The sequence below is a fragment of the Pristiophorus japonicus genome, chromosome 2 (genome assembly GCF_044704955.1).
Source record: "Pristiophorus japonicus isolate sPriJap1 chromosome 2, sPriJap1.hap1, whole genome shotgun sequence".
In the NCBI taxonomy this organism is placed as follows: Eukaryota; Metazoa; Chordata; class Chondrichthyes; family Pristiophoridae; genus Pristiophorus; species Pristiophorus japonicus.
Genome location: NC_091978.1, coordinates 47,610,226 through 47,636,708, shown reverse-complemented (window position 1 = coordinate 47,636,708; position 26,483 = coordinate 47,610,226). Strand labels below are relative to the sequence as shown.

Here is a 26,483-nt window from a genome sequence, read left to right as displayed (position 1 = left end):
TCCCGGGCCAGCTCTTGAGTCTACTCTGCATCAACAACATACCTTAACGCCAACCGAGGAGTCCCTTACTGTAGCAGCGTGATATTTTCCAGTTACCAGACCAACCACCCTTTTGGCCTCCCTGAGTCAGATTGCAAAGAACTGCTACTTAATGTTGATTTAGAAACTGCTATGTGCACTGGGCAGACACGACAAGGAACTGGATTGATGCTGGCCAAGCACATTTTACAAAGGGTTCTTACAACGAACAGAAAGAGATTTTCATCCCATCAGTCTGGGCTGGAGTCGAACCCAAATCCCTTAGGTGAAAAAGTTGCGTGCTACTTCACGACATCACCCAATTCATTAGCTATTTTGTTGGAAATTGAAAATAAATGACACCACAGACTTAAAGGCAGGATAAAGGCAGCAATAATTATCTAGAGTGAGAAAAATTATAACTTTATGTAACAAAATAGATGTTTCGTTTACAGACATTACAACCACCAGCTCCTGGGAATTGTATGTTAAACACACAGCCCATTGAGGACAGGCCAGCTGTGTCCTGCTGTCAAATATTAGGCATGCTACAGTCAGACCCACTTATTCTTTAGTGATTGAATCATATAATCATAGAAAATTATGATACAGAAGGCCGCCATTTGACTCATTGTGACCATGTCGGTCGAAAAAGAGCTACTCAGCCTAATCCCACCTTCCAGCGCTAGGACCGTAGCCCTGTAAGTTATGGCACTTCAAGTGTACATCCAAGTACTTTTTAAATGTGATGAGGGTTTCTGCCTTTACCAGCCTTTTAGTCAGTGAGTTCCAGACCCCCACCACCCTCTGGGTGAAATTTGTTTTCCTTATCTCCCCTCTAATCCTTCTACAAACTACTTTAAATCTATGCTCCCTGGTTATTGAATCCTCTAAGGGAAACAGGTCCTTCCTATCTACTCTATCTATGCCCCTCATAATTTTATATACTTGAATTAAATCTCCCGTCGGCCTCCTCTGTTCCAAAGAAAACAAGCCCAGCCTATCCAATCTTTCCTCATACCTAAAATTTTCCAGTCCTGGCAACATCCTTGTTAATCTCCTCTGCATCCTCTCTAGTGCAATCACATCTTTCCTGTAATGTGGTGACCAGAACTTTGCAGTACTCAAGCTGTGGCTTAACTAGTGTTGTACACAGTTCTAGCATAACTTCCCTTCTCTTAAATTCTATGCCTCAACTAAAAGGAAAGCATTCTACCTTATCGATCTTCCTGCTACCTTTAAGGATCTGAGGACATACACTCCAAAGTCTCTTTGTTCCTCCACACCTCTCAGTATCCTCCTATTTATTGTGTATTCCCTTGCCTTGTTGCCCCTCCCTATACCTTACACTTTTCTGGATTGAATTCCATTTTCCACTTTTCTGCCCAACTGACCAATTAGAACATAAGAACATACGAAATAGGAACAGGAGTAGGCCACCTGGCCCCTCGAGCCTGCTCCGCCATTTAATAAGATCATGGCTGATCTGATCACGGACTCAGCTCCACTTTCCTGCTCGTTCCCCATAACCCTTTATTCCCTTATAGCTCAAAAATCTGTCTATCTCCGCCTTAAATATATTCAATGACCCAGCCTTCATAGCTCTCTGGGACAGAGAATTCCATAAATTTACAACTCTCTGAGAGAAGAAATTCCTCCTTAACTCAGTTTTAAATGAGCGGCCCCTTTATTCTGAGATCATGTCCCCTAGTTTTAGTTTCCCCTATGTGGAAATATTCTCTCTGCATCCACCTTGTCGAGCCCCCTCATTATCTTGTTTTGAATAGATCACCTTTCATTCTTCTGAACTCCAATGAGTATAGGCCCAACCCATCTTCATAAGTCTACCCCCTCATCTCCAGAATCAATCTAGTGACCCTTCACTGAACATCCTCCAATGCAAGTATTTCCTTCCTTAAATACGGAGATCAAAACTGTACGCAGTATTCCAGGTGTGGCCTCACCAATACCCTGTACAGTTGTAGCAGGACTTCTCTGCTTTTATACTTTATCCCTCTTGCAACAAAGGCCAACATTCTATTTGCCTTCCTGATTACTTGCTGTACCTGCATACTAACTTTTGTGTTTCATGCACAAGGACCCCAGGTCCCTCTGTGCTGCAGCACTTTGCAATTTTTCTCCATTTAAATTATATTTTGCTTTTCTATTTTTTTCTGCCAAAGTGGATAACCTCACGTTTTCCCACATTATACTCCATCTGCCAAATTTTTCAGCGCTATCTTCCTGCAGACTAAAGCTTTCCTCCCTCACTGTCAACCACACAGCCATTTTTTGTATCATCTGCAAATTTCTTTATCATACCCCCTACATTTAAGTCGAAATCATGAATATATACTACAAAAATTGGTTTTGATTGGTTTGACATGATTAAGAGACATGGCATGTGCACAGGTATAACATTAAGGAAGGGAGGGTGGGGGTAATTGAGTTGAATGTACTTCCCCTTTAACGGAAACCATTTAAAATAAAAAGCAGTGTGGGGATGTGATTCCAATCAGACAATCTGCCTTTAACTTACTTTTCATAAGTTACCAGTAAATATAGGAGGATGAAAATATGTTTGTGTAAGTGACTGTTGAGATTTAATGGACCTGTGTGATCTTTTTAAAAGGTTTCTTGGATCTCCCGTGCCAGCTATTCAGTCTGATCTTTAAGAGTGAACACATTCCTTTCCATGTCTTATGACACATTGGTTCACTCTGATGTCACCGCTGATGGACAAATGAAAGTGCCAGCAAAATTGGTCCAGGAGTATGTTTTGTAGTGAATATGTCCTACTGTACAAATTCTTTCTGGTGCAGTTGCACCTCGTACAACAGGGGAAGTTTGCATGTTCCAGCAACCTAAGCGAAATATACAAAAGCAAAATGGTGCGGATGCTGGATGTCTGAAATAACAACAGAAAATGCTGGGAACACTCAGCAGGTCAGGCAGCATCTGTGGAGAGAGAAACAGAGTTAACGTTTCAGGTCAGTGGTGAAACATTTCTTGCTCCACAGATGCTGCCTGACCCAAGAGAAGTATAGTTTAGTACTTTGTGTAGGTAATGAGAACAACTTTTTAAACTTAAATTTTTTTTAAAAATTAGATCACAGATGGTCTGCTACAACACCTTTTAAGTTCCTAATGCAGAAAATAGCCGATTTCACAAGATTTTATTTGCATGTGCAGAGATCGGCTTCCGCTGGTGTGAGCAGGAATGGTGCTGAATCCTCACACTGCTGTAAGAATGATAGAGCAGCTATGCTTCATACACAGTGATCAGCATAATTAAATTGCTTTCATCTGCACTTTCTCAAATTCCTAAAAGCGTTCAGGAAGGAACCCTAGACGTTTACATGATCCCTGTAGCAAAGGATTCCATGCTCCAGAAACCTCTGCGTAAATAAATTTATATTCATCTCTCTCCTCTTAGCAACAATTTTGGGTGACCCCTTTGGCACTGATTTCCCAACTGGAGGAAATAGTCCATCGTCATTCACTGTGTCAAAACCCTTCATAACTTTAAAAGCTTATATAAAAGCTTTTTTAAACTTTTCGGGTATCTCAAGTCTCTCCTCATAACAGGACAAGTTTGGAGTACATGTAACTCCACATTATGCAATTGACATTGAGTACTCAGGGCAGCTAGGGATGGACAATGAATATTGTATTGCTGGTGTTGCTCACATTCCAAGAACAAATTCAAATTATATATGTATTTGTATTTGATTTGTTTAAAAACCACAGTAATTGAATACTGCCTTTGTTCATATTTTAAAAAGTCTTGTGTTTAATATTGTGACCTGTACTATCTTTCAGCTTAAAAGCTATTTTAGAGGGGTAATATTAACCTAATCCGTCCAGACATGATCAGATCGGCTACCTGTTTTACACCCCAGATGATTTTACCTGTAACTGTCAGTAAATGTAAGTAAAATCGGTCAGCGTGCCAGCCTTAGCTCAGTGGTAGCACTCTCTGAGTCAGAAGGTCGTCTTTGCAAATTACTGCTCCAACTCCAATCTCCCTTTCCTCTCCAAGATCCTTGAACATGCCTTCTCTTCCCACCCCCACGCCATTATCTCTAGAGCCCCTCAATGATCGATCCTTTTTCTCATCCACATGCTGCACCTCGGCGACATCATCCGAAGACGTGAAGTCTGGTTTCTGATGATACCAAACTCTAGCTCATCACCAACTCTCTCCACCCCTCACTCCGTATGTGTTGTTAGACTGTCTGACCAATATTCATAGGATTACATAGGATATACGGCACAGAAACAGGCCATTCGGCCCAACCAGTCCATGCTGGCGTTTATGCTCCACTCGAGCCTCCTCCTGTCTTTCCTCATCTAAATCTATCAGCATAACCCTCTATTCCCTTCTCACTCAAATGTTTGTCTAGCCTCCCCTTAAATACTATTCGCCTCAATCACTCCCTGTGGTAGCGAGTTCCACATTCTCACCACTCTTTGGGTAAAGAAGTTTCTTCTGAATTTCCTATTTGATTTCTTGGTGACTATCTTATATTGATGGCCTCTAGTTATGCTCTTCCCCACAAGTGGAAACATTCTCTCTGTATCCACTCTGTCAAAAACTTTCATAATTTTAAAGACCTTTATTAGACCACCCCTTAGCCTTCTTTTTTCAAAATGTTCATTATTTCTTGATATGAATACCCTCGCATTTCTGGTATCATCCTTGTAAATCTTCTCTGCATCCTCTATGTGCCTCTATGTCCTTTTTATAACATGGCGACCAGTACAGTCCAGGATGAGCCAAAATTTGCTCCAATCAAACATTGGGAAGACCGAAGCCATTTCGGCCCCTGCCACAAACTCTGTTCCCTAGCCATCGATTCCATCCCACTCCCTGGTCACTGTCTCAGGCTGAGACAGACGTTTCGCAACTGCTGCGTCCGATTTGACCCTGAGCTGAGCTTCTGACTCCAAATCCTTTCCAACACACAGACCACTTACTTTCACCTGCATAATATCGCCTGTCTCTGACCCTGCCTCAGCCCATCTGCTGCTGAAACCGCACCCATGCTTTTTCTACCTCTAAACTCTACTATCCAGACACAACCGATGCTTTCCTTGCTGGCTTCCCTTCTTCTACCCTCTATAAACTTGAGATCCGCAAAATTTCTGCTGCCCGTATCCTAACTTGGACCAAGTTCACCCATTACCTATGTAATTGCTGACCTACTTTGGCTCCCAGTCCACCAAAGCATTGATTTAAAAATTCTCATTCTCCTTCCATAGCCTCGCTTTTCCTTATCTTTTTAAAAAATGATTCATTCCTGCGATGTGGGTGTCGCTGGCAAGGCCAGCATTTATTACCCATCCCTAATTGCTCTTGAGAAGGTGGTGGTGAGCCACCGCCTTGAACCGCTGCAGTCCGTGTGGTGAAGGTACTCCCACAGTGCTGTTAGGGAGGGAGTTTCAGGATTTTGACCCAGCGAAGATGAAGGAACAACTATATATTTCCAAGTCAGGATGGTTGAGACTTGGAGGGGAACTTGGAGGTGATGGTGTTCCCATGTGCTGGCTGCTCTTGTCCTTCTAGGTGCTAGAGGTCATGGATTTGGGAGGTGGTGTCGAAGAAGCCTTGGCGAGTTACTGCAGCACATCTTGTAGATGGTATACACTGCAGCAAAAGTGCGCTGGTGGTGGAGGGAGTGAATGTTTAAGGTGGTGGATGGGGTGACAATCAAGCTGGCTGCGTTGTCCTAGATCATGTCAAGCTTCTTGAGTGTTGCATCTGCACTCCTCCAGGCAAGTCCATCACACTCCTGACTTGTGCCTTGTAGATGGTGGAAAGGCTTTGGGGAGTCAGGAGGTGAGACACTAGCTGCAAAATATCCAGCCTCTTGAACTGCTTATGTGGCTGGTCCAGTTAAGTTTCTGATCAATGGTGACCCCCAGGATGTTGATGTTGGGTGATTCGGCGATCGTAATGCCATTGAATGTCAAGGGGCGTAGTTAGACACGCTCCTGGTGGATATAGTTATTGCCTGGCACTTGTGTGGCATGAATGTTACTTGCCACTTATCAACCCAAACCTGAATGTCGTCCAGGTCTTGCTGCATGCAGGCATAGACTGCTTCATTTTCTGATGAGTTGCGAATGGAACTGAACACTGTGCAATCCTCAGCGAACATCCCCACTTCTGACCCTATGATGGAGGGAAGATCATTGATGAAGTAGCTGAAGATGGTTGGGCCTAGGACATTGCCTTGATGAACTCCTGCAGTGATGTCTTGGGGTTGTGATGTTTGGCCTCCAACAACCACAACCATCTTCCTTTGTGCTAGGCATGACTCCAGCCAGTGGTGAGTTTTTTCCCCTGATTCCATTGACTTCAGTTTTACCAGGGCTGCTGTAACTGTAGCCTGCCCCAGTACTACAATCCTATGTTCTTTCAACTCTGGCCTCTTGTGCATCTTGCAATTATATAGCACCTTGAACGTGGTAAAATGTCCCAAGCCGAGTCAGAGGTGCGTAATCGGACAAAAAATTAACACCAAACCAAAGAAGGAGAATTTAAGACAGGTGACCAAAAGCTTGGTCAAAGACGTAGGTTGTAAGGAACGTCTTTACGGAGGAAATTCCAGAGCTTGGGGCCTAGATGGCTGAAGGTACGGTCACTAATGGTGGGGCGAAGGAATGGGGAAGTGCACGAAACCAGAATTGGAGGAATGCAGAGATCTTGGAAAGTTGTAGGGTGTCCATGAAATGGCACTCACGATCTCGAATCCCTAGTGGTGCTGGGAAGCATCTGAGTGCAGAACCTTCCAATAGAAACCGAGACAGTAAGATGTTCCTCTAAGGTTGTTTGCTTGGCTTGGGTTTGGGAATGTAACTAGACAATTAATGAAAAAAAAATTGAGTTCTGTGGACTCTAAATGTAAAACAACTGAATGTCAACTCAATGATTTTCTTGTCAGTGGACTGCATTATAAACAGCAGGATACGGAAGAGTTGGATAATGTGACAGGGGCCTTTAATTTCAAGAACGACGGAGGACTGAAGATTGACAGTGATTTGGACAGCAGGTACTTTCTAAACCGATGACTATTAACTCTTTGAGGTACTGTTTCTGCAACCATTCAAGATGACAAGTGGAACTCACTTGGGGCTTATATTCCAATCTAAAGGTTAAATGCAGTCTTGCAAAAGGTAGGTAGTCAGATCGATTGAGTAGCTTGTTGGTTGGGGTTGTTTTATTTAGAACAGAGGAGGCTGAATTAAGGTGTATAAAATTATGAGGGGCCTCGATAGAGTGGCTAGGAAGAGCCCATTTCCCTTAACAGAGGGGTCAACAACAAGGGGCATAGATTTAAATTAATTGGTAGGAGGTTTAGCGGGGATTTGAGGAGGAATGTTTTCACCCAGAGAGTAGTGGGGGGTCTGGAACTTACTGCCTGAAAGGGTGGTAGAGGCAGAAATCCTCATAGTATTTAAAAAGTACTTGGATGTGCACGTTAAGACTACAGATCAAGAGCTGGAAAGTGGGGTTGGCTGAATGGCTCTTTGTCGGCCAGCATGGGCCAAATGGCCTCCTTCTGTGCTATAAATTCCTATGGTTCTATGATCTGCCCTAATATTTCCTTATGTGGCTCGGTGTCTAATTTTGTTTTATAAGACTCCTGTGAGCAGCCTTGGGACGTTTTACTATATTAAAGGTGCTATAAATATACAAGTTGTTGAAGTTGAATTTATGCAGAGGGTGTTCTTCCGAGGCTGAGGCTCAAGAGCTTTGTTAAGACAGAATCGAGGAAGATTTGCGTTGCATTGGACATGCTGCATTTGTTCTAGGAGTGCATGATGCTATGCTGCATGCTTCAAATGGCTAAATGTTCTTCATAAACGAGTCTTTCATTTATTAAGACTCAAAATGTTTGCCAAACATTTGCATGGCCTGGCATTACCGTGTCTGTCTTTTTCCCCACCCGGCTCCAGCACCCAGATAATGTTTTCAAGTGGCAGTAGTCAGCGACATTGGCAGAGGTCTGCAATGGCCTTTGGCCTGCACGTGGTTAGGCAGGGGGGCTGGGAAGGGCTGAGAGAAAAATGCCTTCATCAGTTACACCCACAACAAAATGACTGAATATTTTTTCCTGCAGTTTAGTATTTCAATCAAACTCTGAAATTGATCGGAGCCAAGTGGAGGGTACTCGGGCCTGAAATATGAACAGAAAATGTAGGAAACACTCAGCAGGTTAGGCAGCATCTGTGGTGAGAGAAACCGAGTCGACATTTTAGGTCGATGACCTTTGATCATCGACAACCCCAGGCCTAAGTTCTGGTATCTCTCTGTGAAAGGTCAGGGGAAGTCAGAGTAAAGAATTGTACTTGACCTATACTAATGCCTTCTAGCAGTTGGGCACTGGGGGAATTGGGAAAGGCCTTAAACCTGCCATCATGCTCGCAAAAGTTGTGAATCATAGAATGGTGCAGCACAGTCGGAGGCCATGTGGCCCATCGTGCCTGTGCTGGCTCTTTGAAAGAGCGATCCAATTAATCCCACTCCCTGCTCTTTCCTCATAGCCCTGTTAATTTTTCCCCTTCAAGTATTTATCCAATTCCCCAATTGAAAGTTATTATTGAAGCTGCTTCCCCCACCCTTTCAGGCAGTGCATTCCAGAACTCGCTGTGTAAATTTTGTTTCCCTCATGTTGCCACTGGTGCTTTTGCCAATTACCTTTAAATGTGTGTGTCCTCTGGTTACTGACCTGCCACTGGAAACCGTTTTTCCTTATTTACTGTATCACAAGTCTTCATGATTTTGAGCACCTCTATCAAATGTCCACTTAACCTTGTATGCTCTAAGGAAAACAACCCCAGTTTCTCTCGCGTCTCCACGTAACTGAAGTCATTCATCCCTGGGACCATTCTAATAAATCTCCTCTCGCCCTCTCAAAGACCTTTGCATCCTTTCCAAAGTGTGGTGCCCAGAATTGAATGCATTACTCGAACTGGGGCCTATCCAGTGTACAGGTTTAGCATAATTTTCTTGCTTTTTTACTCTCTACTTCTATTTATAAAGCCAAAGATCCCGTGTGCCTTTTTAACAGCTTTCTCAACTTGTCCTGCCACCTTCAAAGACTTGTGTACGTAAACGCCCAGGTCTCTGTTCCTACATCTTTAAAGTTGTACCATTTAGTTTATATTGTCTCTCCTCATTCTTCCTATCAAAATGAAATGGTTCACATTTCTCTGCATTAAATTTCATCTACCATGTGTCTACCTATGTCTTCCTGAAGTCTGTTACTCTCGTCACTGTTTCCAAGTTTCCTATCAGCTGCCAACTTTGAAATTATGCCTTGTATATCCAAGTCCATGTCATTAATATATATCAAAAAGAGCAGTGGTCCTCATACCGACCTCTGAGGGACATCATTGCATACATCCTCTAGTCTGGAAAAACAATCGTTCACCACTATTCTCTGCTTTCTGTTCCTTAGTCAATTAACTTTACATGGAGCCACTTCCCCTTTAATTCCATGGGCTTCAATTTTGATCTACTTTGTGGTACATTATCAAATGCCTATTGTAAGTCTATATACACAACATCAACTGTACTGCCCTCATCGACCCTCTGCCTTACTTCATCAAATAACTCAATCAAATTCGACAAGCACGATTTGCCTTTAACAAAGCTGGCTTTTCTTTATTAACCCATATTTTTCCAAGTGCCAATTAATTCCATCTCTAAAAGTTTCCTCACTATCAATGTTGTGCTGACGGGCCTGTAGTTGCTGGGTTTATCCCCCTCCCCTTTTTTTGAACAAGGGTGTAACATTTGCAATCTTCCAGTCCTCTGGCCCAACTCCTATATCTAAGGAGGATTGGAAGATTGTGGCCCGAGCCTCTGCAATTTCCACCCTTGATTTCCTCAGTAACCTAGGATGCATCTCATTTGGACCGGATGACTTTTCTACTTGAACGCCGCCAACCTTTTAAGTACCTCCCCTTTATCAATTTTTATCCTATTCAATTTCTCTACTACCTCCTTCTTTACCATGACACTGGCAGTATCCTCTTCTTTAGTGAAGACAGATACAAAGTACTCATTTAGTCCCTCAGCCATGCCCTCTGCCTCCACAAGAAGATCTTTCTTTGGTCCCTAATTGACCACACCCTTCCTTTGACTGCCCTTTTACCAGGTAAACTTAAAAATAGGGGATAAATTAAATGAAAAGGAAGTCATTTAAAAATATATATACATATATTATGTTATCACAGACCTTCCTCTGTGTATAAACCCAGTGAGACTGCCCAGGCAGATCACTGAGAGCAGCTGTTGTTTATCTCACTGTCCCGTGTCTGCCATTCCAGTGCTCTCTGTGTAACTTCTGCTGCTATACTGCAAGAAATGAAGTAGTGAGCAGAATTGAATTCACACAATGTTCTGAAGGACAAGTGTGTGATATTTATAGCCACTACTTTTTGACTAATTGTGTTAATAAAAGTCAACCATCACTTCCTTTTTCAAAGCTTGATTACTTTCAGAATATAAATTCAATTGAGGATGTATTTTTGGCACCACACCTTACTTCAGCTCTTTATAAATGGATTGTCTCAAAGCAGACACACTTCAGTAGCCCTTCAGCCCATATCTTGGTTTCAGCAGAGTAGGTCTCCAGTCTTGGATAACCCTTGCCACTGGACCAAGACCTGGCTCTGTCAAGCCCATGTGGTGGCTGGTGTGCAACGGTCACCACACGTTAAAAAAATTCACGCACGGGCATCTTCCACCCTTCAGGATGTAGTTCAGGACCTGGAGTATTAGGTCCTTCATTGAAACACCTGTGAACTCATCCTTTTTTGGCGTGGAAGCAAGTCATCCTCGTTTCGAGAGACTGCTTATGATGATGATCTTGGTTTATCTTTGTTTCTGTATTGTTTATTGTTCCATTCTGGATAGTCCACTGAAACACTGGACTGTCCTCTTCAATAGCAAGACACATCGTAGGGAGAGATCGTCTACAACGTGAAGTCCCTGCATGAAGCAGGTGTTCTAGCAGACAAGGTCTTGGTCCTGGAGGAAATGGGTCTCGGTTTCTTTTCTAAGGCAATCAATCGCTATTAGGAAAGCAGCAACTTCGAAATTACAAGGTTGAAATGTTTTTTTTAGAACTTTTGCCTGCGAAGCTAGCCCTCCACCTCCCTGCTAAGGCTAGCCGCCTAGTAAGGCCAAATGTTTCATGGGCATCCACCCACATTATGCAAATTCTCTTTCCCTGGGCTTTGGGCCGTCATTGAGTGGAGTTTATGTCTATTAGTAATCATCAATTTGACTAATATAATTTAGGAAGGACCAGAGAAATATAGGAACAGGGGTAGGTCATTGAGCTCCTCGAGCCTGTTCCACCATTCAAAGAGATCATGTTCTAGTCTGCGACCTAACACCATATACCCGTATTTGGCCCATATCCCTTAATATTTCTTTTGGTTAACAAAAATCTATCAATCTCAGATTTAAAATTAACAATTAATCTAGCATCAGTTGCTGTTTGTGGAAGAGTTCCAAACTTCTACCACCCTTTGGGCTGGATTTTGCCGGCGCTTGGTGGGTTCAGAGGTGCGTCGGCTGTCAAAGTCTGAAAGATTGACAGCGGGGCGGTGTCCCGCTCTGAACCCGCCTCCTTGTAAGTTTTCCAAGTGCCGGCTCTGCCTGCGCTTTGCAGACCTGGCACTAAGCGGCAGGTCAGGCAATTGAAATACTTAAGATGGTGTTTAATGGTATTTAAGCAGCATTTTACCAGCTACTAACCATTTTTCCAACTTTTTCAGGAGGATCCCGTCGCTCGGGGATCAAGTCAGGTAAGTACTTTGGGTTTTCAGTGACTCCATTTGAATAGGTGACAGCTGCAAAAGTGGTATAAAAGCTACAATTTCACAGCTGTTCACTTTCCAATGTTAGAAGCTGCAGCTTTCAGGATTTGGGCTTTTCAGCTTTCCGAAGGTTGGAAGTGTTTGGAGTATACTCTCTATTCACTATCACCTCCTTGGAACTACCTATCTAACCATTGACAAATCGCTTCTTCAGCTGCCATCTATTCCATCAGCATCGGTGCACTTGAAAAAAAATCTCACCTTGGTCCTCAGAATCCCACCACGATCAGCCCCAAAATCCAACATCACCAACAGCTATAACAACGTTCTCTGCAATCACCTGATGCTGCACAGGACATTCACATCTGACCACAAAAATATATCCCAATGAGAAAGAAAGACTAAGAGAAGGGATAACCATCCGTGGCTAACTAGGGAAATAAGGGATGGGATCAAATTGAAAACAAGGGCATACAATGTGGCAAAGACTAGTGGGAGGCCAGAGGATTGGGAAGCTTTTAAAAGCCAGCAAAGAACGACTTAAAAAAATGTTAGAGAGGGAAATTACATTATGAAAGTAAACTAACATGAAATATAAAAACAGATAGTAAGAGTTTTTCAACAGGTACATAAAAAGGAAAAGAGCGGCTAAAGTAAATGTTGGTCCCCTAGAGGATGATACTGAGGAATTAATAAAGGAGAACAGGGAAATGGCAGATACATTGAACAAATATTTTGTATCGGTCTTCACGGTAGAAGACATTAAGAACATCCCAATAATGGATAATCAAGGGGCTATAGAGAGGGAGGAACTTAATACAATCACTATCACTAAAGAAGTAGTACTCGGTAAAATAATGGGACTAAAGGCGGATAAGTCCCCTGGACCCGATGGCTTACATCTTAGGGTCTTAAAAGAAATGGTTGCAGAGATAGTGGATGCATTGGTTGTAATCTAACAAAATTCCCTGGATTGTGGGGCGGTCCCAGCGGATTGGAAAACCGCAAATGTAACGCCCCTATTTAAAAAAGGAGGCAGACAAAAAGCAGGAAACTATAGACCAGTTAGCTTAACATCTGTCATTGGGAAAATGCTGCAGTCCATTATTAAGGAAGCAGCAGAGAGATATTTGGAAAAGCATAATTCAATCAAGCAGAGTCAGCATGGTTTTATGAAAAGAAAATCATGTTTGACAAATTTGCTGGAGTTCTTTGAGGATGTAACAAGCAGGGTGGATAATAGGGAACCAGTGGATGTGGTGTATTTGGATTTGCAGAAGGCATTCGATAAGGTGCCACATAAGAGGTTACTGCACAAAATAAAAGTTCACAGGGTTGGGGGTAATATATTAGCATGGATAGAGAATTGGCTAACTAATGGAAAACAAAGAGTCAGGATAAATGGGTCATTTTCCGATTGGCAAACAGTGACCAGTGATGAGCCACAGGGATCGGTGCTGGGTCCTCAACTATTTACAATCTACATTAATGACTTGGATGAAGGGACCGAGTGCAATGTAGCCAAGTTTGCTGATGATACAAAGATAGGTGGGAAAGGAAATTGTGAGGAGGACACAAAAAATCAGCAAAGGGATATAGACAGGCTAAGTGAGTGGGAAAAAATTTGGCAGATGGAGTATAATGTGGGAAAATGTGAGGTTATCCAATTTGGCAGAAAAAATAGAAAAGTAAATTATAATTTAAATGGAGAAAAATTGCAAAGTGCTGCAGTACAGAGGGACCTGGGGATCCTTGTGCATGAAACGCAAAAAGTGAGTATGCAGGTACAGCAAGTAATCAGGAAGGCAAATGGAATGTTGGCCTTTATTGCAAGGGGGATAAAGTATAAAAGCAGAGAAGTCCTGCCACAACTGTACAGGGTATTTGTGAGGCCACACCTGGAGTACTGCTTCCAGTTTTGGTCTCCATATTTAAGGAAGGATATACTTGCATTGGAGGCTGTTCAAAGAGGGTTCACTAGGTTGATTCCGGAGATGACGGGGTTGACGTATGAAGATGGGTTGAGTAGGTTGGGCCTATACTCATTGGAGTTCAAAAGAATGAGAGGTGATCTTATCTAAACATATAAGATAATGAGGGGGCTTGACAAGGTGAATGCAGAGAGGATATTTCCATTCATAGGGGAACTAAAACTAGGGGACATAGTCTCAGAATAAGGGGCCGCCCATTTAAAACTGAGGTGAGGAGGAACTTCTTCTATGAGGGTTGTATATCTATGGAATTCTCTGCCTCAAAGAGCTGTGGAGGCTGGGTCATTGAATATATTTAAGGCGGGGATAGTCAGATTTTTGAGCGATAAGGGAATAAAGGGTTATGGGGAGCGAGCAGGGAAGTGGAGCTGAGTTCAGGATCAGATCAGCCATGATCTTATTAAATGGCGGAGCAGGCTCGAGGGGCCAGGTGGCCTACTCCTGCTCCTATTTCTTATGTTCTTAAGACCACATTGCTGCCCAGGAGGCCTCACCATGGCCAGATTTACTTCACTTGACGCTGTACACCCTGGCTGGCACCATGATGTGCCAGGTTGGCGCAACCACACACCAACACCATAAAACACCCCACATTGCCCAAGCCATTCCTTTTACACTCATCACACGTTATGTGGCACCATTCACTACAACTCACAAGGCCACTTCCAAATGAGCACAGCAATCTGTCCATGGAGGCAAAATGTTGAAAGAAAAATGTAAATGTTTGACAATACTAACAGAAACTTGACATTGGCTAAAAGACATAAGTACCTACCCTTGTGTGTTATTATTTTGTATATTTGGATAAGGATGAGGGTGAGGGGTGGCTAGTAAGATGGGGAAGTGATAATGTAGAGAGAGAGGGATGGGTGCAATTGCAAGGTACGTTGGTGTGAGTGAATAGGGTAGGGAAGGCAGAGTGATGGGAAATGTGATGTGAGGCACAACAGGATGAGGTTGAGTGTGGTTTTGCAGTAACATTTCGTGATCTACTGAGATCATTGAAAGGTTTGCATCACTGCAGCCTGGTCTTCCTGATGACATCCCTGCTTGTGCTCTCCTGTACAATGTGCAACAAGACTGCATTGGTGTCCTGCGGAGGTCTCTTCCAACCATTGGAAGAGAAGAGAACTTCCCTGCATGCTCTGACCCCCTCCATAAGCAAATGGAGGGAGTAATGGGAGAGCCTGGGTGCAGCCATGAATCTTTGTGCAATGCTTGTTACAGTTTGCAGCAACTCAATGCTGCAGAATACTGACAGCACAACTGTTAATATGAACGTGGGCATGGTCCCGTTTAAGGAAACTGGCTGATGACATATCATCAAATGGCGTAATCAGACCTCCTTCCTTTTAATTGACCGGAAACCTCGCCCGGCAGGCATTACCAGCCCAATCAGGGCAAAATCATTTCAACAGAGCGTGATGGAATAGGAGTGGGGTCTCAGTCCGCCACTTACCGCGGCCGCATTTAGCCCGCTTCGGTAAGTGAAATTGCGCCCGTTGTGTGTAGAAGTGTTGCCTAATTTCACTCCTGAAAGGTCTGGCTCTAATTTTTAGACTATGCCCCCTAGTCCTAGAATTCCAAACCAGCGGAAATAGTTTCTCTCTACCCTATCTTGAAATTAATATCTTGAAAACTTTGATCAGATCACCCCTTAACCTTCTAAATTCGAGGGAATACAACCATAATTTGTGTAATCTCTCCTCGTAACTTAACCCTTGAAGTCTGGGTATCATTCTGATAAACCTACACTGCATGCCCTCCAAGGCCAATATATCCTTTCTAAGGTGTGGTGCCCAGAACTGCTCACAGTAACCAGTGTCTTGTACAGCTACATATTAATTTCTACCCCCTTGTATTCTAATACCCTAGATATGAAGACCAACATTCCATTAGCCTTTTTGATTATTTTCTGTACCCGTTCATGACATTTTAATGATCGATGTACTTGGACCCCCAAGTCTCTTTGGACATCCACTGTTTTTATTTAGCTTTTCACCATTTAAAAAATATCCTGTTCTATCCTTTATAGGTCCAAAGTGGATGATCTCATATTTTCCTACATTGAAATCCATTTGCCACAGTTTTGCCCATTCACTTAACCTGTTGATATCAACTTTGTAATTTTCTACTTTCATCAACATTGCCTACAATGCCACCTAACTTTATGCTATCGGCAAATTTAGATTATATGACTTTCTATGCCATCATCTAAGTCGTTAATAAATACTGAGAATAGTTGCGGCCCCGACACAGATCCGTACGGGACACCACTAGTCATATCCCGCCAATTAGAGTAACTACCCGTTATCCCTACTCTCTGTCTCCTGCCACTCAACCAATTTCCTAACCAGGTCAGTAATTTGCCCTCAATTCCATGGGCTTCAACCTTAGTTAACAGCCTCTTATGTGGAACTTCATCAAATGCCTTCTGGAAGTCCATATAAATAACATCCCTAGACATTACCCTGTCCACTACTTTAGTCACCCCGTCAAAAAATTCCAACAAGTTTGTCAGGCATGACCTATCTTTCACAAATCCATGCTGGCTCTCTCTGATCAACGAAAAAATTTGCACGGTGTTCAGTCAGCCTATCCTTAATTATAGACTCTAACAATTTTCTAACAACAGATGTTAGGCTAACTGGTCTATAATTCCCTGGTTTCCTCCTCTCGCCATTCTTAAATAGCGGAGTGACATGCGCAACTTTCTAATCTGAAGAGAACTTTTGAAGATTATAGTTCGGGCATCTGCAATGTGCTCACCTATTTCCTTTAAACCCTGGGGTGGAAACCATCTGGTCCTGGGGAATTAATGTCATTATTTACTTCAATACTGTTATTTTATTTGCATTAATTTTATTGAGTCCCTGTCTCTGATTTAATATTTGTTTCCTTGGGATTTCTGGCATGTTATCCTCTTCACTACTGTAACTACTGATGCAAAGTATTTATTCCGCCATTTCCTTATTATCATTGACAATATTACCACTTTGTTTTTAGGGACCAACATTGCGCCTGACTTGTCTTCTTTTTCCTAATATAATTGTAAAAGTTCTTTGATATCTCCTGCAAGTTTCTTTTCCTACTCCTTTTTGTAGCTCTACTGTCTGTTTTATGACCCTTTGCTGTTCTTTGTATTTTTCCCATTCACCAGGATCTCTGTTATTTTTTGCATTTTTGTATGCTTTCTCTTTTAGTTTTATGCTGTCCCTCACTGCTTTAGTCACCCATAGCTAACTTCCCAGCATGCAGTGGTAGGAGCCATTTTGATGGGGGTATCTCTTTTTAATAGAAGATTTTTTTTAAAGCTATGTAGCATAATATACAGAGAAGATATTTAAAATGTGAAAACTTTTTGTTACAATAACAGGAAGAAAAGAGCTTTGGTTTAACACCTTTGGCATTCCCAAGAGTACAACTCTAGATTGTCAACTGGAGTCTTATGTGGGGCTCAAACCCACAGTGCTACTAACTGAGCCATGCTGCAACACAATATAGTTTAATAACTGATGTGGGTTAAATTCTCTAATATAGCATCTCCCTTTGTGGAATAGATATGCTTTAAGATTGATTTTATCTCTTATTTATTTGTGTTACACAAGGAGCCATTTTAATATCTGCCTGTAGCTCTTTTATCCTGAATTTGGCTCTCATGCTGGAACTTCCCCTCTGTTTCTCCTGTGAGCCAACTATCCATATGACACATCAATGACAAAAGACAACATGAGCCAGGTGGCCTCTGCCGAGGGTGCAAACACACAGAAATCTGAGCCAGTATACTGCTGCTTAGTCATATTGTGCAGCTGTTTGCTTCGAGGACACTAGGGTCATACAGAATAAACAGTGACATTTAAGACATTGTCATTGCTTCCCCAGTGACTCAATAAATGGAGCACGCGAGGTGGAGCTGAGCAGCTTAGACTAGGACAATCCCAAGTTCAATCTCCGGCTGTGATGAATTAGCCGATCCTACCTGATACAGTAGTAAGAGTGCTATGATTGATCTGTGTGTCTCTCGGCTACAAAACTCAGCTCGGGGTCAAACAGGGCCGTTGTACGCTCAGGAGTTGGGTCTGGAGGGTGTCTATGGCTCAGGTGATCAGGAAGTATTTATATCAGGTGGGGTAGAGTTTACAACAAGATAAATTGCACTTGGGTCTGTGGAAGGAGTAGGGTTGCTGGGATGAATAGCCTCATTTCATTCAATGTTTTCTTGTGGTTTTGTAGTTTTGCTGGCTTTATGACTATATATGTTGGGAAATTTAGGATTTCGTTTATATTCTAAGTTTTTGACAAATATTATGATGGCACAGACCTAGTTAGCAAACCATTAATGGGAGGTAAAGAGGTGAAATATCAACTTGTCATTATATTAAACAAATTGATTACTAAATTAATTAAATCTAATTGATAAGGCAACTGGCATTCGTAGATCATCTAATTGATAAGGAGACTGACATTCATAGAATGTACAGCACAGAAACAGACCATTCGGCCCAACAGGTCTATGCCGGTATTTATGATCCACGGGAGCCTCCGCCAAACCTCTGTCACCATTACCTTCTATCCCTTCTCCATCATGTTTATCTAGCTTCCCCTTAAATGCATCCATGTTGTATTTTAAAAATAGAGCCAACCTGCCCAGCCTCAGACTCGTGCTTTCCAACTAATCTGTGACATTCCCATTTGCCACATCAGACATGCAAGTGGCTTTTCTGAGAAATACTGTCAGCGATGAAACCAAGCCCATAGGAAAGACCTGTCATCGTGTTTAGTGTTTTGAGGATCCGACAACAACATTGGGAAAGGTCCTGGAGGATTATCTGAAACTAGAGCCATGTACCGGATTCTAATTTGAACAGGCATACTCTTCACTTTTTGTGACCTTGAGGCTCGGGGAGGTGTCCAGTTATTCTGATCCTCCATTTGCTTCTATATAGAGTAAAATGCTCCGGAAGATGAAACATCATTTAAAAAAAATCAAACGATTTAAACTCTTTCAGGAGGAACTAATAGAACAAGCTTTATATGATCTGTGGAAGGAGCAATGTTATTGAGCCAAATGGTCTTTTCTCATTCCCTATATTTTTTTGAATACACGCTACACCTAATCTTGTGGCTAAACCAAGATCAATAAATCTCTCAATGAGGACAGACAAGTCTAAATGTCTGTCGTGGTTAGGATTCAGACTCACAGTCTTAAGCGCTGGGCTCTGATACTTTGCTGTTAGGGCGACCAGACCAACCTTTAAATGACCTTACCCAGGGCAGGGCGGATGTCATGTGATATTCAGACATAGTCATGTAAGTACAAAAGGCCGATGATTCTGTTGGCAGATGCTCAGTTCGTCATCTGCTGACGGGTCAAGACCTGACACACTTCAAGTGATAGTGGAAAGTTCGGTTGCTGGGCAGGTTTGCAGGAAGGACCAGTGTGGCTCACTAGCAGCCAGAGCAGAAGCAGGAGACGTCGGGTAGATTTGGACTCCAGGCATGGAATGGGCAAGCAGTGGGTACGATGCCTGCTCATTCCTGCCAGTGGGAGGCCTGGTCCTTTTTGAGGGCTGGGCCTCGTTACCATGTTGCCCGTGAGCTGCATGCCCGAACTGGGCATTCTGCTGAAGCTGGCGCATTATTGCATGGTCTGGAAACTGACCCGGCCGGAGGTGCTGTGAGCAAGTGGAGGGGGGGGGGGGGGCGGGGGGGGGACTTAGGATGGCATTATTCTGTGGAGCCCAGAGCTCTCCGGTGTTCCTCCTTACTGTGGGGAAATCATTCTTTTATTTATGTTTTTGGGATCTTTCCCTCTTGGTCAATAGGGAGCTGAAAAATGAATAATGACCAGCACAGGGCACAATCGGGACAAATATGTATACATTACAGCGATCAAAAGAGCTAACAAGACGACAGCAAAGGAGGGAGAGGGATAGTGTTGAAATAAACAGCTGGAATAAGGAGGAGGGAGATGTAAGAAAGAGAGAGGTGATTTAAAATAATCCCCCGAGACTTCATTCCCTCCTTGAAGGGGGGGGGGATTTATTTATGTAATTCCCAGTGTCCCATCCCAACTGAACATGTGGGAATGAGTTTTAAGCCCTTGCCAATGATGCTCTATAGCTGAGCACCTGAATCTGTGAAAGAGCACCCACTGGTTCCTCGTCCCCTGACATCTCCCTATGGGGCAGCACCGGGACTCTGCAGAGGCACAGTTCTCGAAGGTTGGGAACTCACCACACGGGGAACCCCACTGACAAACCCTGTTGTACCCCTCCAGGGGCACAGTACCTTGGAGCTCTAAAACAGCGTGCAAGTGTGCCGCCTCTCGTTCCCCCCCCCCCCGATTCATGTGCTCAGTTCAAGTATTATGCAGAGATGAAAACCATTCACAATCGCTTGTCCCAGGATTTCCGAAGAAGTGGATACACTGTTAGAGCGGATGGAACAATGGGGCGTGAATTTGCTTTTTTTTTTAAATGATTTTTATTTGCTGCAGATCCATCGAGTTGCGCGAAGGCCCGCTCAAGTACAACTCCTCCATATGCCGCAAGCTCCGAAATGAGATCACGGAGGTGAAGGTCCTTTCCATGTAAGTCACTGTGGCTTCAAAGGCAGAGGTTCCGTGGATAAGTAGAGAGTTTAGAATGGAGATCCTATTTTTAAAAAGGCATATGATCGATGTGGGGCAAGTGACAATATGTAGCAGAAATCTGAGAATTGTGAACGATAAAGGGCCTGAAATTGATGGCCTTACCGCCCACTGCTGCCGACATACCTCTTGAAGTTCCGCCCAGCGCCACTTTCCATTTGGTGTGGAGCGGGCGGGAGGGAAGAACCGCCGGGAACTGCCCGCTGATGTCAGCGGATGGCTGAGTGGCGCAACTGACCTCCCGCCCGCCGAGATGCCATATTGGTGCAGGCGGGAGTCGGCGCCAGAACGGGCAAGGATTGCTGGCCAGAGGCTGTTCTATCCCCGACGGTGAGTATGAAGAGCTGAAAAAAAAGGTTAGTAAACATTTAAAAAATTTTTTTTACAGGGACTTACCTGGATGGGGTCCCCTGAAGGTGTTCCGATGCTTTTTTTTGTGATGATTTTCCTTTTCAGGTCTTCGACCCTCCGTGGGCCCGACTCCAACCTCGGCGGCACTTGGGCGTCAAGCGCCTTTGCCGCCGTGATTGGAAGCTCCCGCCGGCTGCCGCCCAGATCGGTGACGTAAGTCCCTCTTTTGCCGCCCGCCCCCCTTTTAAGGACCTATTTGACGAAAACCCTGCCCAAAGTAGCGTCGGGTACCTCGGCGGCCATCGGCGGTCCTTTGGGCGGCACTTGGGCGGGCAGGGGGCCTTCACCAATTTCAGCCGCATAGGAATGGAGCGAAAAGAGAGATTAGCAGAGCTGGGAGGAAGTATGAAAGGCTGACCGGAGAAAAATGGGCAGCAGCACAATGCGGTCACTTCGAGAAAAAGGTGGCCATCTTGTACTTGCAAGTGAGGAAATAGCAGAGATTCTTAAGAAATATATTGCATCTGTTTTTTTTTAAAAGAAGAATGTGAGAGTGAGTCTGTGAGAGTACCTGAGGAGCCACCACCGGAGATAAATATTGAAAAGGACTCTTTAAAATTTTATTTCAATTAAAAGTAGGAAAGTTACCAGGTCCATGTATCCTAAAATATTGAAGCGGTTGGAAAGTAAATAGCACTAACCATAATTTTCCAAAAATTTTTGAGAACCAGAATTATGTCAAAGAACAGGAAGGGGTCAAATGTTACATCCCTGTTGAGGAAAGGGACAACAAATAAATTCTAAGCTAATTAACCTTGCCTCAGTGGAATGTAGGAGATGACCCCAAGCTGCCTTAAGATGAGGGCCACCTCATCCCAGGAGCCTTCTGTAGAGCATGATTAGCCAACCAGCTTCTGCGATGCTGTACCTTGGGTGGTACCCAGGAGCACCAGAATAAGTAAAAAGGCATGTGTCAGCACCTTGAGGGTAGCATGGTTTGAAGGAAGAGTAGGTTTATTGTGTGCGCTGTTTAATTCACGTAGTAAAATAGAGCATGGACTGGCTTGATACTTTGTTCCTCATGGAGGTTCGAGTCATACATGAAAGGTTGCATATAAAGGGTGCTGATGTCTTCACTGATCTGATGATTGATACGTTCATGTAGGAACATAGGAAGGAACATAGGAACATTCAGCCTGTCGGACCTGTTCCACCATTCAATGAGATCATGGCTGATCTGTGCCTTTTGGCTCATAATCCCTTTATACCTTTGGTCAACAGAAAGCTATCAATCTCTGATTTAAAATTAACAATTGATCTAGCATCAGTTGCCGTTTGTGGAAGAGAGTTCCAAACTTCTACCACCTTTTGTGTGTAGAAGTGTTTCCTAATTTCACTCCTGAAAGGTATGGCTCTAATTTTTCGACTATAACCCCTAGTTCTAGCATTTCCAACCAGCGGAAACAGTTTCTCTCTATCTACCCTATCTATTCCCCTTGATATCTTGAAAAATTCAGTCAGATTACCCCTTAACCGTCTAAATTTCTGGGAATACAATCCTAATTTGTGTAATCTCTCCTCGTAACTTAATCCTTGAAGTCCGGGTATCATTCTGTAAACCTACGCTGTACTGTCTCCAAGCCTAATATATCCTTCCTAAGGTGTGGTGCCCAGAACTGCTCACAGTACTCCAGGTGTGGTCTAACCAGGGCTTTGTACAACTGCAGCATAACTTCTACTCCCTTGTATTCTAGTCCTCTCGATATAAAGGCTAACATCCCATTAGCCTTTTTATTTTCTGTAGTTGTTCATGACATGTAGGGGCAAAGATGGCTGTTGTGTTGTCATGTGGTAGGATGGGTAGTAGTTTGTGGGGATTTCCTTTTTATTGGCAAGGGGTGGGGTGTGGGGCGTGTGTTGGAGGGTAGAAGGAGGTAGGGGTAGCATAGCGAAGATGGACTTTGTTCCACAGAAGTAAAGACTTCAGTGATGAGACATGCCCTTGCAATAAAAGCTGCCTGAGACTTCTTTGCTCCATTCTGTGGTGCTGCTGCCCAACCTTGATGGCATATGAGAGTATGCCCATGGGGAATGCCATCCTGCTGCTGAGAAGCTCTGACTATGGGTAGTGGGTGTCTGAAACTCTTGCTGACCATCTAACCCTCTGAGAAGCAGTCAGAAGCTTCTCCAGTGTCCATAGTGCAGCGCAAACTTTTTAAAATGTGTGCTACCAACAGAAACCGTCACTAAATGATCTCCAGACTCTTCTCTGTCAGAAACTACTCACTTGTGCCAGTATCAGCTGATGCCTACAGCAGCTGTTCCTCCTACAGACAGGTGAACTTACCCCGAGTGCAATAGTGGGGTAAATCCAGGAATCGCTCAATCAAAGGAGGTGGCCTTGGAAATAGTGGATGCATTGACAGTCATTTTCCAACATTCCATTGACTCTGGATCAGTTCCTATCGAGTGGAGGGTAGCCAATGTAACCCCACTTTTTAAAAAAGGAGGGAGAGAGAAAACAGGGAATTATAGACCGGTCAGCCTGACATCGGTAGTGGGTAAAATGATGGAATCAATTATTAAGGATGTCATAGCAGTGCATTTGGAAAGAGGTGACATGATAGGTCCAAGTCAGCATGGATTTGTGAAAGGGAAATCATGCTTGACAAATCTTCTGGAATTTTTTGAGGATGTTTCCAGTAGAGTGGACAAGGGAGAACCAGTTGATGTGGTATATTTGGACTTTCAGAAGGCGTTCGACAAGGTCCCACACAAGAGATTGATGTGCAAAGTTAGAGCACATGGGATTGGGGGTAGTGTGCTGACATGGATTGAGAACTGGTTGTCAGACAGGAAGCAAAGAGTAGGAGTAAATGGGTACTTTTCAGAATGGCAGGCAGTGACTAGTGGGGTACCGCAAGGTTCTGTGCTGGGGCCCCAGCTGTTTACACTGTACATTAATGATTTAGATGAGGGGATTAAATGTAGTATCTCCAAATTTGCGGATGACACTAAGTTGGGTGGCAGTATGAGCTGCGAGGAGGATGCTGTGAGGCTGCAGAGCGACTTGGATAGGTTAGGTGAGTGGGCAAATGCATGGCAGATGAAGTATAATGTGGATAAATGTGAGGTTGTCCACTTTGGTGGTAAAAACAGAGAGGCAGACTATTATCTGAATGGTGACAGATTAGGAAAAGGGGAGGTGCAAAGAGACCTGGGTGTCATGGTACATCAGTCATTGAAGGTTGGCATGCAGGTGCAGCAGGCGGTTAAGAAAGCAAATGGCATGTTGGCCTTCATAGCAAGGGGATTTGAGTACAGGGGCAGGGAGGTGTTGCTACAGTTGTACAGGGCATTGGTGAGGCCACACCTGGAGTATTGTGTACAATTTTGGTCTCCTAACCTGAGGAAGGACATTCTTGCTATTGAGGGAGTGCAGCGAAGGTTCACCAGACTGATTCCCGGGATGGCGGGACTGACCTATCAAGAAAGACTGGATCAACTGGGCTTGTATTCACTGGAGTTCAGAAGAATGAGAGGGGACCTCATAGAAACATTTAAAATTCTGATGGGGTTAGACAGGTTAGATGCAGGAAGAATGTTCCCAATGTTGGGGAAGTCCAGAACCAGAGGTCACAGTCTAAGGATAAGGGGTAAGCCATTTAGGACCGAGATGCGGAGGAACTTCTTCACCCAGAGAGTGGTGAACCTGTGGAATTCTCTACCACAGAAAGTTGTTGAGGCCAATTCACTAAATATATTCAAAAAGGAGTTAGATATAGTCCTTACTACTAGGGGGATCAAGGGGTATGGCGAGAAAGCAGGAATGGGGTACTGAAGTTGAATGTTCAGCCATGAACTCATTGAATGGCGGTTCAGGCTAGAAGGGCCGAATGGCCTACTCCTGCACCTATTTTCTATGTTTCTATGTTTCTACAGCACCACTGGCTGACAGGTGAGTGCATGTAACTGAGGCCAATGGCGATTCACAAGTGCATCGTGGAATGGCTCCAGAAGTTTGAGGAAACTCGAGAGAAGCTAATTAAAGTCGCACAAGTGCCCGAAACGGCTTTCGTGCAGGCTTCCTGATTGATAAAATTTGGACCCAGTTATTTGCACTGTGTTTCTGGCTGATTGGCTCTCCATTATCACATGACCTGATTGGTCCCCTTGGAGAATAAGCCACACCTAGAAGTTTCTCTGGAGTGTGTAATTGGAACCGCACAGCCCAAGTTCTGAGTGACTTTGCAAAGTGTAATTCGAGCCATTCTGACTTTAGAACTCACGCAGTTCCAGTGCTACTTACGCTCTGGAAACTCACCTCCAAAGGACTTTTAGGGAGAAAAAAGGTTGGGAAAGATGGGATAGATTTGGTTGGAAAAGAGAGAATAGCAGGAAAAATAAGGATGAAAGGGTGACAGAATGTAAGGCCGGAATTTTCAGAGGTAAGATTGGGTGGGTTGGAGGTGGGTGGGCGGAGGGGGCGGGTGGAGTGAAAGTTGTAAAAATGTGAACCCTGACCTCCAATCCACCCACTTTCACCTTTAGCTCAGGGGAGGGGGTGGGGGGGGATGGGGGGCCGGGGAGGCTGCCCACCCCCTGCCAGGAGGCGGGTTGGAAATTTACATATTATAATGAGGCCTGAAGCCTCTACTTTAACCAGATTTGCAGGGTTAACTGCAGGCAGCCAGGGATCCCGGGGCTCGGGATTTCTGGGGGCTGCAATGAGATGGCCCCAGCCTCGGGGAGCATTCCTGGTGGGCCGGCAGTCTGCTTATAGAATCATAGAAATTTACAGCACGGAGGGAGGCCATTTCTGCCTAATGTGTCCGTGCCGGCCAACAAAGAGCTATCCAGCCTAATCCCACTTTCCAGCGCTTGGTCCATAGCCCTGTAGGTTACGGCACTTCAAGTGCACGTCCAATTATTTTTTAAATATGGTGAGGTAGTGAGTTCCAGACCCCTACCACCCTCTGGGTGAAGAAATTTCCCCTCAAATTCCCTCTAAATGTCATGTATTCAACTATCATTGTAACCCATGTATAAGCTGACCTAAGTTGTACACCTTAAGAACATTGACCACAAGGGGTTGAACTTGTGGGAGACACTCCTAACCTGGACTTTCAGGTATAAAAGGGGAAGCTCCACCCACCTTCATCACTTGAGGTCTTGGTAATAAAGGTAACTGGTCACAGAGTGACCTTCTCTCAAGTATGGCACTCGTGTGCATTTATACTGTATAGTAAGGACATATCACTAAACCTCCTAGCAATTACTTTAAATCTATGTCCCCTGGTTGTTGACCCCTTTGCTAAGGGAAATAGGTCCTTCCTATCCACTCTATCCAGGCCCCTCATAATTTTATACACCTCAATCAGGTCTCCCCTCAGCCTCCTCTGTTTCAAAGAAAACAAACCCAGCCTATCCAATCTTTCCTCAGCCAAAATTCTCCAGTCCAGGCAACATCCTCGTAAATCTCCTCTGTACCCTCTCTAGTGCAAACACTCCTTCCTGTAATGTGGTGATGTCCTTCTCATATGACTGGAAGCCAGGCTGACTTCTGGGCAGGGAACCCACCTGCAAGTCGGTAGAAGCTATTTAGTGTGCCGGAAAACCTGACCTTC

The 26,483-nt window shown here is 43.9% G+C and overlaps 1 protein-coding gene across 7 annotated transcripts in view; it reads left to right on the top strand.

Moving 5' to 3' along the window:
• st8sia5 (ST8 alpha-N-acetyl-neuraminide alpha-2,8-sialyltransferase 5) overlaps positions 1-26,483 on the top strand; it is a 64,157-nt gene that overhangs the window by 16,853 nt on the left and 20,821 nt on the right. For 3 of the 7 annotated variants that reach the window (XM_070866938.1, XM_070866939.1, XM_070866936.1), the window contains exons 2-4: positions 6,969-7,076; positions 11,821-11,850; positions 20,353-20,445. In XM_070866938.1, coding sequence (XP_070723039.1) covers positions 6,969-7,076; positions 11,821-11,850; positions 20,353-20,445 — 231 coding nt within the window. Of the gene's footprint in view, positions 1-6,968; positions 7,077-7,155; positions 7,201-11,820; positions 11,851-20,352; positions 20,446-26,483 lie in introns of those variants that run through there. The other 4 variants (XM_070866944.1, XM_070866940.1, XM_070866937.1 and 1 more) reach the window with 4 other exon arrangements.